The sequence below is a fragment of the Gossypium hirsutum genome, chromosome A13 (assembly GCF_007990345.1).
Source record: "Gossypium hirsutum isolate 1008001.06 chromosome A13, Gossypium_hirsutum_v2.1, whole genome shotgun sequence".
Classification (NCBI taxonomy): Eukaryota; Viridiplantae; Streptophyta; class Magnoliopsida; order Malvales; family Malvaceae; genus Gossypium; species Gossypium hirsutum.
In genome coordinates, this window is record NC_053436.1 from 106,293,410 (window position 1) to 106,308,906 (window position 15,497).

Consider the following 15,497-nt stretch of genomic DNA (forward strand, 5'->3'; position numbering starts at 1 on the left):
TGTTTAACTAATAATAAGTAGTATTACGTGGTTGGATCATAATATGGAAAGACAGTTTGTATGAGCAGATAATCTAAACATGTTCTTAGTTTAATCGAAAATAAGCAAACCAATTGAAAGATTAATATGTCATCTATCAAGTCCAATTGATAGATACTTTGTCTTCAACATCAGAGCATATGACTCACAGAAGACAATGACATAAATGTGACTAACTGGACTGACAGTATATCGGACAAGACCAAAGTATAATAGATCATAGATCCGTTTATTGATTTATTCACTTGTGACGTTCATAGTGTGACATACTTTAATCTTGAGTAGAGGATGGACTATGTATGCGTGACTCATATATTTTGATATAAGTTTGAGTTCAAATAGACAAGGAATTCATAGTCCAACTAAAGGGTAAATGAAATCCCTCAATCAGCATTACATGATAGATGAAATCCCTCTCTCTCGGCCAGGCTAGGAATGTATTTTCTATTAAGTAAATATTATTTACCAAATGTTATTCAACAAGGATTCTTATAATTTTTCTATAAATAGAGAGCACCGATTGACCTAAAAATACACTTCATAGATTATCGAGTTATCATTATTCTGCCAGAAAGTTATGAAATTTATTTACTTTGAATAAATTCTATTTTATGGGAATTACGATCTTTATCGATTTTTATAAAGTGGAATTACTTTCCTAGTGAAAGTAATTAATTCTTTTCTCTTTCGTGATTTGGTTCGTGTTACTCGAGTCCACACTCGACGTAATTCCCATAAAATCAATTTGATACGAGAATTAAAAAAAAAGATCGTTCGGTTTAAAACCAAAATCAGTTTGAATCTGTCTCGCACAAACCAAAATAATATTCGATTAGGGTTCATTATTATAAATATCACAAAATGACTTAGTTTTGTAAATTTTTAAAATTTTCACCTTAACTATAAAACCGTTTTCTTAACTGATTTTTACAACATAAACATAGTAGAAAGACCAAAACTATAATTTAAACCTTTATTTTTAATACCATAATGCTAAAAATCTTAACTTTTTATGTACCCAAAAAATTTCAAATTTTTTGAACTTCTATATTTGTCCTAATGACCAAGGGCTTCACCTATAAATTTCATTCGAATTCGAGCATTCAGGGAACAAATAATAAATTTTTATCTAGACAATTCTCTTTAAATAATCTGTGTGTGATGTGAGTATGGCCTAAAAAATATATGTGTGAATAGTAATCCTATATAGTAAGAAAAGAAAAATCTTAGCTATTTTACATTTTGTTACCATGCAAAAAGAAAAATAATATTTAATTCAACTTCTATCCAATATTTAAATTGTTAGTTTGATATGTCATGTATTTTTTGTCAGTGTAGTTCATATACTTTCATTTCGTCCACCACATTATCCAATCTATTTTTTCCGTTAAAAAAAAAGTGATATGACAATAAAAAGTTGATATATTATTTATGGTTAGAAATATTTTTACACGACTATGCACGTAAAAATCACAAATTTAGAATAAATATGTATGTTTAAAAATAACATACAATAAATACTTAATTATATATTAAAGAGTTATTTTTGGTATAGTGATAAAGAATTTGTTTATAAATTCATTAAACATGAGTTCAAATTCTAGATATGTTATTTTTAATTCTTTTACTTAAAAATTATATACAAGTATAAAAGATAAAAAAAATATTAAAATAATAATTGTAACTGTAATACCCCATACCCGTACCTGAGACTGGGATAGGATACGAGGCATTACCGAAATTTTCAGAATAATTTCAATTAATTTATATTATTTAGTATTCATTTTCATGTTTCATGTAACATCCTTTTCATATATTCAATTTTTTATGATTTTTCAAAGTCAGAATAGGAGAACCCGAATTCATTCTAACATTGTCTCACAAAATTCTTTATATCTCATAATTTACAAATTCATTGCTTACACCGTTTCTTCTATGAAAAACTAGAGTCAATAAGCTTTAATTTCATATTTTATTCATCTTCTAATTCGATTTATACAATTTATGGTGATTTTTCAAAGTTATTCTACTTCTGCTGTCCAATATTGTTTTAGTTCAAGATGTTTATTACCATTTTTCCTCTAAATTTCAAAGGTCATACAATTCAGTCCTTGCTCAATTAGCCCATCTATTAAGCTAATTTTTCTCAATTAAAATTTTATTCCATCATTATAAACTATTACACAACCTTTGAAAATCATCATTTTAACACTAAACCTTAATTCACAACTTTTTTCACAATTAGGTCCTAAAATCAATTTCTATTGAAATTACTTGATAAAATCATCAAAAAACAAAATCAAAGCTTCAAATTCATTTTATTTCATCATAAACAGCCAAAACTTATCATTGATAGCTTTTAATTTTGTTCATAAAATCAAAAACTAATGAATTAAACACTTGGACCTAATTGTAAAAGTCACAAAACATAAAAATCTCAAAGAAAAGGGTAAGAATTGAACTCACATATGTCAAAGTATGAAAAACCAGCAGCTTTCAGACCTCCCATGACGTTTTTGCTGAAGAAAAATGATGATATCTCTAGATTTTTCAAATTTGTCTTGTTTTATATGTTTAATTTGTAAAATTTCCCATTTTGCCCTTGTTTCTCCTTGTCTTTTTTGCTGATTTTCTTGCCCAACCGTCCAGCCCATACAATTTGGGTCCAATTGCCTTTTAAATCCCTCCTTTTTAATCACTTAAACTATTTAATCACAATTGAATAAATTTTGCACTATTTTCAATTTAGTCCTTTTTAATTAATTGACTAACCAAACGTTAAAATTCTCTAACGAAACTTTAATACTAACTTAATAACACTCCATAAATATTTATAAAAATATTTATGGCTCGGTTTATAAATCCGAGGTCTCGATACCTCGTTTTCAACCAAATTTACCTGATAATTCTTTTAAAATCGTAAAATTCACTAATTAAAAATAATTCTTTTAAGTTCGCGCTTGACCTATAATTATTATTTGTTAAAATTTCTAAACTTACTTGTCGGATTTAGTGATCTCGAATCACTGTTTCCGACACCACTGAAAAATTTGGCTGTTACAGTAACCCTTTAATAAAAGGGTATATTAATCTTTTCTTAATTGAATTGGTATTCAGTCAACTCGTCACCCCACCTCAATCAAGACTTTTATTAATAATATAAAGAAACCATAATAAAAAGAATCAATAACTAAAAAAGTCATAAAAAATATAAAATTTCTGAATAAATAAAAAATTATCATAAAATTTTTAAAAAATAGAAATACTTTCTAAATTTATGTTTTCTGAAGTTATAATCATGCAACATAGTCTGATTTTCTTTTTAATTCATAAATAATTAATAATAGGATTGAGAAATCTTTATATTATATTTAAAATTTTAAAAATTAAATAAAATAATACATGTGACAAATTTTAAAATTTTAAACTTTGTTTATAGAATTAAAAAATTCCAATATACCAAACAGGATTCCAACTTATAATATGTTTTCTTAAAATTTTATTGCCGATCAAAAGATTTTCTTTGTTATTTAAATAGAACCATGTAATTAAAATCAACTTAGAGTTACAAACTTATAACATACAAATCAATTTAAGAACTAGAATCATTAAGCCGATTGAGCCTTAGTTCGATTGGCATAGGTATTATTGTCAATATAGGAAGATATGAGTTTAAATACGCTAAAGCGCATTATTCTACTATTTATAAGTTAAGTAAGAGTTATGAGTAATTCTAGGCAATATATAAAAAAAAGCTGATATAATCAAATCGGGAAATTTATAGATTAGGTCCATGAATATTTTAGGTCATCATATTGCAGTCTAGTGCCATCAATATGTTAGATGACACTGTTAGAACATTGTAATAAATGTCTATTTTCGTAATTAATTTATTTTTCATATTTTTTTTGTAGTTAATTGTTTTTTCATATTATTTAGGTGAAAATAAAATTCCTTTTTATATTTTTTTTCGGGAAAACACTATTCAGAAACTAGCCAACTACTAGTGTCACGGACTTGGAGTTTTCCCACACATCCGTGCGGCCTTAGGCAGTTTCTTGGCTTAAAAACGCCTAAGTCAGCCTAACTTCCACCAATAATGGATTCAACCGTAAAAACGCCTAAGTCAGCTCAACTCGCAACAATAAAGGATTCAACAGAATTCCCTTAAAGTTTCCACGAAGAACAGCGGAAGAACGAATTAAGAACGATCTTTGAAAGATGAACAAAAGCAAGAACGCTCGAGAGAAAAGTTTGAGTAAATGCTCTCAATTCTTATTCACAAAGAATTATGAAACAATTACAGGAGTGAGTACAAATGAGGGGAGGCTCTCTATTTATAGTTGAGCTCCCCCAAAACCGATGGCTACAATTAGAAGCTGTGTACAATTAGAACTTCTAAGACTACTTAGTCCTATCTTCATTATCGGGCCCATCAGGCTTCAATGTGACAGGCCTGTCCAACAGCTCTTTGAATCGGGCCAGTTCTCGTAGGCCAAATGATCCCCATCTGAGCAACAGACCTCCATTGGATGCATTTGGTGCGCTTGTCACGGGCTTTGAACTGCGGTCCGTGACATTCTCCCCTACCCATTCTCGCAACGCCCTCGTTGTGACTTCTGAATGGCACTGACTTGATTCGCCTCGGTCTCGTCTCATCGCCTTAGCCTTTCCCTTTCTTTGGGATTCTTGCCTCGGCTTCTGTCGCTTCTTAACTCGAGCCGTCCTGCTCGTCGCATTTACTCTGGTCAACTGTCCCACATGCATCGCTTCTTTTCCTTTAAAGTCTGATGCACCACCTACCTTTCCCATAGGTGGAAGCCTTGTCGATGACTCGGCTAACTCTGATACTTCACTCAACTTGAGCCTCATTGGTCCCAGCTTCACTGTTTTCATCGCAACTTTATCCGCTAAGTTAGATGACAAACTCACCTCTTCCTTGGGTGGAAGCCCCTTCGACGACTCACCAAGCTCAGACGTTGCGTTTCTTTCGACTCCAGCTTGCTTTGGACAGTTCCGCAACTCATGCGGACCACGGCACAAGAAGCACTTAACTTGCTTCTTTTTGCTCCTCTTTGCCCTCTTGGCTTTGGCTTTTCCCTTGCTCGAACCAAGCTTCTTGGGCTCATTGTCTGCTCCATCGTTCCCCTCGATGACAGACTTCTTCGGACACTTCCGCAACCTATGCGGACCATGACACAAGAAGCACTCCACTGGCTTCTTCTCGCTTTCGGCCTCCTTGGCTTCGACACCCTTTGCGCTCAAACCAAGTACCAAGGCCTTACCCACCGGCTTCTCCTTAAGCGCGGATTTCTTCAGACATTTCTTCAACATGTGTGGACCGTCGCAGAGAAAGCATTTTAGCTTGTCCCTTTTTCTCTTGGGTTTCTTCTTCCCAACTCGTGGTTTCCCATTACCACCATTGTCGCCGTTTTCATTTCCATTAACTCTATCTTCCTTGTGATCCATTTCACATACGCCCCTTCCATCGGACTTGGAAGACCCAAGCTTGTCTTTCCCTAGACCAAGCTTCACCACGGACTCAACTACCGTCATGGCTTCCGACAGTTTTTGGACACCTCTTTGTTCCACCTCCTGTCTGACCCACGGCTTCAATCCCTTTTGAAAAGCAAGCAATGCTTCTTCATCGGTCACATCTGAAATTTGGAGCATGAGTTCCTTGAACTCTTGAACATACTCCCTCACTGTGCCCCGTTGCATTATCTCTTGCAACTTTGCCCGAGCTTCTTCCTCGGCAAATTCTGGGTAAAACTGTCCCTTCAACTCGCATTGGAACTCTTGCCATGTCCCAATCTCACCTTGCCTTTTATCTGTGGTCCTACCTCGCCACCATAAAAGCGCAATGTCAATAAGAAACATTGAAGCAGTGTTTACCTTAACCGCATCCTCCATGATGCCTTTGGCACGGAAGTAGTTTTCCATCCTCCACAAGAAATTGTCCACATCACATGCAGACCTTGTCCCCACAAACTCTTTCGGCTTTGGGACATCCTCATTACTGAGTGCTGCATTTGCCACTCCTTTCCCCACGGCTGCTTGACACAAGGACAACTCTCCCTCGAGCTCCTCTATTATTGTGCTCAAAGCCTTCGTCGTGGCCATTGTTTCCTCCTTCAAAGCCATCATCATGGCCTCGAGAGCATCATTCATTTCTGACAGCTTATCCCTGTGTGAATTAAACAACTCGTTTACCTTGTCCATGGTGGAATCAAGAGACATCTTTACATAGTCTCTGGACTGCTCCTCCCAGTTTGTTATGCGATCCTCGACCCCATCGAGTGCCTCCTTTACATCCGCCATGGATCCCTCGAGTTTACCCACACGTTCCTCTACTGCCGATATTGTCTCCCTCAAAGACTTCCTCGCCCACCTTTGTTCAAACTCTTCTTTCGACATCCCAACGGTGCCTTTGAACCAACAACTCGAATATTACTTGGTTCAAACCTTGGCTCGGATACCACTTGTCACGGACTTGGAGTTTTCCCACACATCCGTGCGGCCTTAGGCAGTTTCTTGGCTTAAAAACGCCTAAGTCAGCCTAACTTCCACCAATAATGGATTCAACCGTAAAAACGCCTAAGTCAGCTCAACTCGCAACAATAAAGGATTCAACAGAATTCCCTTAAAGTTTCCATGAAGAACAGCGGAAGAACGAATTAAGAACGATCTTTGAAAGATGAACAAAAGCAAGAACGCTTGAGAGAAAAGTTTGAGTAAATGCTCTCAATTCTTATTCACAAAGAATAATGAAACAATTACAGGAGTGAGTACAAATGAGGGGAGGCTCTCTATTTATAGTTGAGCTCCCCCAAAACCGATGGCTACAATTAGAAGCTGTGTACAATTAGAACTTCTAAGACTACTTAGTCCTATCTTCATTATCGGGCCCATCAGGCTTCAATGTGACAGGCCTGTCCAACAGTTCTTTGAATCGGGCCAGTTCTCGTAGGCCAAATGATCCCCATCTGAGCAACAGACCTCCATTGGATGCATTTGGTGCGCTTGTCACGGGCTTTGAACTGCGGTCCGTGACACTAGCAGTAGCACCTTTTGTATTTCCGTTTTAAAAGGGAATGAAACAAGGGTTCAAATATTTTTTCCCCTAAAATTCTGCTAATTTTAATGCATGATCCTTGGTAGGTAAAAGAGTGAGAATTAATTATTTATAATTTAAAATAATAGAATCAAAGGTTAAGAATCCTTTCAAGTGGTTTCTTTGAATGGAATAATTCATTAATAAAATCGTAATATCATACAAAATCATCGAGTCAAAAAAAGATTAATATCTAAGCCATCAACTTTACCCATTACATGCATTATTACGCCTCTCTATAACATCACTAATGCTTGAAGCAACATCCGAATTAAAAATAATAGAAATAACAATGGGAAAAAGCTCTCAAGTGAAACAGTTTATATTTAATAAGGTCGTCTGAAAGCCTTTTCTTTTTTTTCTTTTTTCTTTTTTCATATCACGGTGTCGAAAGGAAGTACAGTCAGCGAAATCAAAAAAAAAATTATTAAATGATTAAATTAAAAAAATTATTTTGAGTGATTAAAATATAAATTGATTATATATTAATGTATAGTTTTATAAATGGTTAATATATACGAAGGTACTTAAACTTGATAATTTGTACTTACTTGGTACCTTTTCATAATAAAAATGTATAATTAACCATGCTATTAGTCGTCGTACCACGTCAGCATATTTTAATTGTGTTAGTTAGAAGAAGTATCAAATTAGTTACACCAAATAGATATAAGTTGTAAAGTTCAAATACCTTCATATATATTAATTCATTTTATAAAATCTAAAATATATATTATATTATCATTTTAGAGACCTTCATCACTCGAACCCATTAGTACTGCTTGTGAAAACAACATTACAGACATAGATAATCTTGTACTAAAACCCAATCTTAGAAATATCAAAATTAGGCATTAGCAACCTCCGAATAAATTAGAGACAATATAAAACTTTGTCAATATGTTGATTGAGTATTAATTTGATTGTTATTAATATTATTGCTAGTGCAAAAGGTCATGAATTTAAGTGTGTTGAAACGTATTATCCTCCTATTTAAAAGTTAGGAAAAATCTCAAAAATATTAATTTCACTAAATTACTTCTATTAAATAAATTTATTTAACAATGAAGTTAAAACTTCATATTTTTAATAAAATTTGTAAACACCAATTTCTATTTGTTAATGTAATTTTGAATTAATATATTTTTAATTTAATTATATCTTCAGAAAATAAAATAAAGTAATATTAACCATGTCACATATAATAATGTTGTGCTTATAAGGTGAAGCCCCATTACGTGTCACGTAAGAACAAAAAATATATATGATTAAATTAATTATATATAAAGTTCAAAAAATAATTGGTATCTTTTAAAAATAATAATAATAATTGGTGTATTATTAAGGTGTCAACATCATTGTTGGCAGCCAAAGAGTATTTTAGGTGAAGGGAGTTTAACCGCCTATATTCCTTCACGTTTTGTTCACGGACCGTGAATCCCACGGCCTCAAACATAACGGTCGCCGTTCATACTATACTTGCTTTGTCCTAACAAAGGTTACTTTTCTGGGTTTTTTTAAATAATATGGAAAAATAAACATAATCATTGTCTTGTAATATCTTAAATAGTCATCCAGATTTTATCAAGAATAGTACATTACATCCTTTGGCATATTCGTTTGGAGGATAGTGGGAAAATTGATGAAAGCAGTGGCATATTTGGAGGCCTAAAAAGAGTTTCGATTTTTTTAAAATAAAAATTTTAAATTAATAAAAATAAAATTATACATTGTTCTAATATGATAAAAATTTAATTTAATCTTTTAAAAATTATAAAAATATAAGCTATTAAAAATTATAATTTAATTTCGACCCTAAAATTTTTTTTTAACTTCCCCCTTGGATGGAATCATCAAATTAGTACAAGAGAGGAGAGAACGACTACAAGTATTTAATGCCTCCTCTTTGAATAATTAGTTTTATTTTAATGTAATTTTTTTTATTTTTATCTTCACACATACAAAAAAAAAGTCATCGTGATTTAAAATTTTTATGTGTAATTTATATTATTTTATTTCATTAAAAAAATTATAGTTTACTATAAAAAAAATTCCATATTAAATTAGAAAAATTTAGATAAAAATAATCGAATATTACAATTTTTGTTAAAATAAAAGATAAAAAAAGGGAGGAGGAAAGATTCAACTTAAGGTACTCAAAAAGGTAATAAAAATTTACATAAACTTTTTTTATAAATTACAGTTTGATTTTGCAATGTTTACTTTATTTATATTCATGATTTAAAGTAGAGTAAATATGGATACTTGGATACAATAGGAATTTGGGTTGATGTTTTGTATTATACGTTAATTTATGGGACATCTTTGATGGATTGGAGTTATTAAAAAATAGTAAGTATGATGCATTGTTAATCAAAACTGACAGTTAGAAAGCTATTTGGATTATTCAGAAATCATTTTCAAAGACATCCTCTTCAATACTTGTCAGACGTATTCAATAGGGCCTGATGGACATTGGACATTGGAAGGTTGAATATATTTCTTGTGAAAGGAATCTAAAAGCTGATTATATTGCTAAGCTGGCTTTAGACAGTAATGAAAGTATTCATTTGATTGATGTAATTCTTTTAGACTTAATTAGACCTTTGTAATAATTAACTTTGTTATCATAAAAAAACAGAGTAAATATAAATATAATATTGTAAAAAATCAAATATGAACAGTTGAAAGAAATCAATTCAACAATACATATAAAATAAATAACCTATAAAATATTAATAATATTATTTAAATTATAATAATTTAATATTAATATTCAAACTTTGTATTGTTTTGATTTAAATAATTTTAAGATTAAATAAAATTAATATAATTAATTATAAATTTGTAATAAATTTTTAAAACATTTTGAATTATATTTTTTTCTTTTTTTTAAAGAAACATTAATGCCAATGTATAAATAATAATTCTAAATTACAAACATTTTTTACTATATATCTTTGGTATATAGAAATTTTGATTTTTCAATCAATTTAATAGTGGTCTATCTTTTATGATTTGCTTTTGATTATAACAATATCATTAAATCTAAAAGTATTATATTTAAGGATAAGAGAGAGAAAAAAAAAGGGTGCCATCATGTGAGATCCTACGATAACGTAAGGGTTTGTTTCATTGATTTTCTCAAAAATTGATTACAAAAAGACAAAAAAAAAACCTTGTAATTTGAAAGAAATAAAAAAAAATCAAGTTTTGATTTAAATTGTATAGAAAAAAGAGTGAAACGGGGCGACGGGTCCGTTACTTAAGGAAAGAACTGAGGGGAGCGCCAAATGTGCCGCGCGTGCATTAAATACTGTCGGGTGAGCAGTCAAAAAGGTAGTGGCGTTACTACGTAATATCGAATGAGATGGCAGTACTTTATCGTCCAAAAGAAAAAATTATTAATGCAGACCACGGAATTCCCCGTTCCTCTGTATTGCCATAGTTTCATCATAACAGAAGATGTGAGAAGCATTGAATTTCCCGTTGAGTTTTCAAATCCCCCATGCAAAATTATTGTTTGGCTGCTAAGAAAAGAATAGAAAATCTTTATAAAAGTAAAAGTAAAAGCAAAAGCAAAAGCAAATCAAGTGTAGAGAATAGAAAAGAAGAGAAGAAGATTCTCTAGCTTTTAGAACTGTCCACCTCTTGGAGAAAATTCCCGTGCTTACTTTTCTGTGAATTTTCGTGCTCATCCCTACTTTTCTTTTTCACCAAACAGAATATTTGAATAATGAAAGCTCGGTGATTGAAAATCGTAAGTTCTTTTTTCCTCCTGTTTTAGTTTATTATTGATCTTGAACTTTCTGGTTGTTTTGTTGGTTTTCACTGTATTTTCTGGATTTGCATGTTTGATTAATGGAAAGGTAAACAAGTGAAAGAGCTAGTTAGCGATAGATCGATACTTGAATGCTTTAAATTCGATTCGGTCTTAAATAGAAATTTCGCTTTACTTTGATCTTTCTTTTGACTGTACAAACAGTTGATCTTTGGAACCTCTAATCTGAAAACCAAGTAATGTTAAGCACATTTCTAAGCTCTTTTTTATTGTATTATATTTCGAGATTTCCAGTTTATTGCATCTTTTTTCTCTGGCTGCTAAAATCAATACAGAATCGTTGACTATGCTGAATTTCTTTTTTGAATAATTTCTTTATCATGAATGAGCTAGGTTCATGCATTAGTGAAGGAGTTTCGTTTTGACTAAAATGCAGGGATGATATATAGCGTTTTAACCAATTGATAATCAGTCGAATAGTTTCTCAATGGGGCATGAACTTAAATCTTTGATTCAATTGGATACCAGAAAATTGATTTGGCTTATAGGAATAACGTTTGCCGTGATTGTAACATTCCAGTATATTGAACTTCCATACGGCAACGTTTTGTGGTCATTATTTCCTTTCGGTAAGGTTTCGGTTGATGAAAAAAGTAGCATCTTAGCTAGTGGTCCGTCGTCTACTGAGTCTGGTTTCTACTTTAATGGTACAAATGCCGGTAATGAGACGGTTCACGATGATGAGATCTTCGAAGGGAAAGACATAGATACTGATGTTATAACAGAAGCAGATGTGGGGTTGAATAAATCTTCTACATTCGATGAAGGTACAAAAGCTTGGAAGGAGTCTTCTACTGCTGAACCGGTAGAGTTAAATAAGAATTCAACAGTGGACAAAGCCGGTAATGAGACAGCTCATGATGATGAGATCTTTGAAGGGAGAGACATAGATACTGATGTTATAACAGAAGCAGATGTGGGCTTGAATAAATCTTCTACATTCGATGAAGGTACCAAACTTTGGAAGGAGTCTTCAACTGCTGAACCGGTAGAGTTAAATAAGAATTCAACAGTGGACAACACCGGTAATGAGACAGCTCATGATGATGAGATCTTTGAAGGGAGAGACATAGATACTGATGTTATAACAGAAGCAGATGTGGGCTTGAATAAATCTTCTACATTCGATGAAGGTACCGAAGCTCTGAAGGAGTCTTCAACTGCTGAACTGGTAGAGTTAAATAAGAATTCGACAGTGAACAATGCTGAAAGTTCAAAATCGGAAGAGTTTGAGAAGGACAGTAACATCACAAGTTTAAATAATCTGAACCAAACTGGTGCTGTTAATGAAACAGCTAAAGCAGATGATTTCACACCAGAAGTAGGCTTGAATAGGTCTTCCATATTAGATAAGGAACTCAATGAACGAAGCAACATTACCGTGTTGGACATTGTGGAAAGTTCCAATAATAAGAGTGTTGCAGAGGATGTTGGCAAAAGCGAGGAAAGTTTTGCTTCAAAGAATGATACTGTTGATAATAACACTTCAAACAACAATGCCCCAGATACAGGCCTTGGTCCAACTAATATTACCTCGGAGAAAGGTGTTGAGACAAATATCAGTGCTCCTGTTGTGTCTTTCAATTCCAGTATATCTTCAGTGGAGCAACATGTGACACCAAGTTTCGACAAGAATGAAAAACCGAAACCGATTCAGAATGATTTCACCAAACCAAGTGATAATTCTTCTCCCCGTAAAGCTCCTAAGATGAAGAAAAAGCCTGAGATGCTACCACCTGCAGTAACTACAATAGCTGATATGAACAATTTGCTAGATCAGAGTCGTGTTTCATATGAATCTCCGGTATGCTCATACATTTTTTATTTTCCATTATTACAAAAGTACACTTTAGCTCTATGTTTCAATGTTTCTTTTTTTTTATCTCCATTTGTTTTTAGACACCAAAATGGTCTTCAAGAGCAGACAAAGTTCTACTAGAAGCAAGATTGCAGATCGAGAATGCACCCATTATAAAGAATGATCCACAACTTTATGCACCTCTTTTTCGGAACCTTTCTATGTTCAAAAGGTAGATTAAACTTATGCTCCTCTTTTTCATTAGCCATAGACAATTTACATTGTCATTTATCATTTTCAGGAGCTATGAATTGATGGAGAACACACTCAAAGTATATGTCTACAAGGAAGGAAAAAGACCCATAGTACATACACCAGTTCTCAGGGGTATTTATGCCTCTGAAGGATGGTTCATGAAGCAACTAGAAACTAATAAAAAATTTGTCACTAAAAACCCAAGAGATGCCTATCTGTTTTACTTACCTTTCAGTTCAAGAATGTTAGAGGAAACTTTATATGTGCCTGATTCTCATAGTCATAAGAACCTTATAGAGTATTTGAAGAACTACGTTGACACGATTGCGGCAAAATATCCTTTCTGGAACAGAACTGAAGGAGCTGATCATTTTCTGGTTGCTTGCCATGACTGGGTAATGCTCTTCATGCTTTCTTGGGTTTTCACCATATATGTTTGTCGGTTGGGTGAGTCTTGTGTATGCATATATGTCTGACATGGATATGTTCAATCTTTTAGAATTTTGAAGTCATAGCCTCGTAACCAGGTTAAGATATACATTGGTCACATACCAATAGCTGATATGAACTTTCAAAGACCCTTTTGATACGTTAAAAAGACTTAGAAAAGTTGAACATACCCTTGTTGGGCAGATAACCGTATTAGACACTCATATTATATGCAATGATTCTCAGGTTTTTCCTGGAACCATCTAATAAACACTGCTTTTCTCAGGCACCATCTGAAACAAGAAATCACATGGCCAATTGCATAAGAGCCCTATGCAATTCAGATGTTAGAGAAGGTTATGTTTTTGGCAAGGACGTGTCTCTTCCCGAGACTTATGTCCGGAACCCACAGAAACCTCTTAGAGATCTCGGAGGCAACCCTCCATCTAAGAGACCGATCTTGGCTTTCTTCGCAGGAAGCATGCATGGTTATTTAAGGCCAATCCTGTTAGAGCAGTGGGGAAATAAAGACCCTGACATGAAAATCTTTGGCAAAATGCCTAATGTTAAGGGGAAAATGAACTATATTAGGCACATGAAGAGCAGCAAGTACTGCCTTTGTCCGAGAGGGTACGAAGTTAATAGTCCAAGAGTGGTAGAGGCCATCTTCTATGAATGTGTCCCAGTGATCATATCCGACAATTTCGTGCCTCCATTCTTCGAAGTTTTGAACTGGGAATCATTTTCCGTATTCATTTTAGAAAAGGATATTCCAAACTTGAAGAAGATCCTCTTATCGATCCCCGACAAGCGGTACCGGCAGATGCAGCTGAGAGTCAAAAAGATACAGCAACATTTTCTTTGGCATCCAAAGCCTGAGAAGTATGATATATTTCATATGATTCTTCACTCAGTTTGGTACAATAGAGTTTTCCAAATGAAACCCAGGTAAGTAAGCTTTTAATTTGTGTAAATAGACGACAAGATTTTCATTTTCTGTATAGAATATGTTGAATTATTTTGCTAGTGAAGTTGTTTTTCACATCTTTTAATAATTAAATAAAACATCAATAATATTATGAAACTCTGGCTTATGTCGGTCAATTTGACGGTTCAATACAAAAGGTAGAAGCAGCTTACATTGATCAATTCGATTCAATGCAATACTCTTATGGTTGGCGAAGAAGAACAGGCAGGAACGGCTTGAGAAAATGCATGTGCCATGTGTTCGTTGCTAATGCTAGTTTATATTACATCCAATATTTGAGCACCTTCAATTTTTTTTAATTATTGTCTATTTCGAAAGGGAGAAATTAAGAGTAATTAATTACCTTAATGTTTTCCATTAATTGTGCATGATTTTTATTGCTATAATAATAAGTTTGGTCCTCAAAGTTTACATGTTATGTCAATTTGGTCCTAATTTAACAAATTTATTCTGCAACATTTGTGTAAATGTATCAATGTTAAGGTTGATTTTGTTGAGATTTTTAGAGTTGAGGTCAAAATAACGAAAATATATAAATATTGAAAGTTAAAATTGTTATTATACCAATTAAAATTATATAGAATTGATTAGTTGCTCACTTTCAAAATTGACACAAATTTGTTTAATTTCAAAATTGAAAGAGATTGGAGGGGTCTTTTTACGCCCTTTTTCAGTTTACTAAATACAAATTAACGCTCTTTTTTAATTTACTAAATACAAATTAACTAAATTAAAATTCACACGTAACAAGTACACACGCATCAAAAATTTTAAATCTTTATCGACTTATTGTATCTTTCTAAATGACTAGCATGACACTATCATCTTCCCAATAATGTGTGTGCTGTTAATAAATAGCTAATTACCATAATTTTTTTTAAAATGCAAAAGGTAGTTGATAAGATTATCTAAATTAAGAAAATATCTTTAATAAATTAAGAAAATATCTTTAATTTATCTTTCCACTATTCTTCACTTCACTACTATTACTATGAAATTCAGTTTTAATTCCATGTTTTTATTGTTACAATAA

At 32.7% G+C, this 15,497-nt stretch overlaps 1 protein-coding gene across 1 annotated transcript; it reads left to right on the forward strand.

The window, feature by feature from the left end:
- The first annotated feature begins 10,513 nt into the window (after positions 1–10,513).
- LOC107893410 (probable glycosyltransferase At5g03795) lies at positions 10,514–14,874 on the forward strand. The gene is made up of 5 exons (XM_016818395.2): positions 10,514–10,913; positions 11,371–12,798; positions 12,894–13,024; positions 13,094–13,442; positions 13,763–14,874. The coding sequence occupies exons 2-5, from the start codon at positions 11,422–11,424 to the stop codon at positions 14,426–14,428; spliced, it is 2,523 nt and encodes an 840-aa protein (XP_016673884.2). The 5' UTR covers positions 10,514–10,913; positions 11,371–11,421; the 3' UTR covers positions 14,429–14,874.
- Positions 14,875–15,497: the final 623 nt, after the last annotated feature.

Coding starts and splice junctions, on each gene's coding strand:
- LOC107893410 (XM_016818395.2), top strand. CDS start 11,422: ATGGGGCATGAACTTAAATCTTTGATTCAATTGGATACCAGAAAATTG. Junction 12,799..12,893: donor GTGTTTCATATGAATCTCCG/GTATGCTCATAC, acceptor ATTTGTTTTTAG/ACACCAAAATGGTCTTCAAG. Junction 13,025..13,093: donor AACCTTTCTATGTTCAAAAG/GTAGATTAAACT, acceptor TATCATTTTCAG/GAGCTATGAATTGATGGAGA.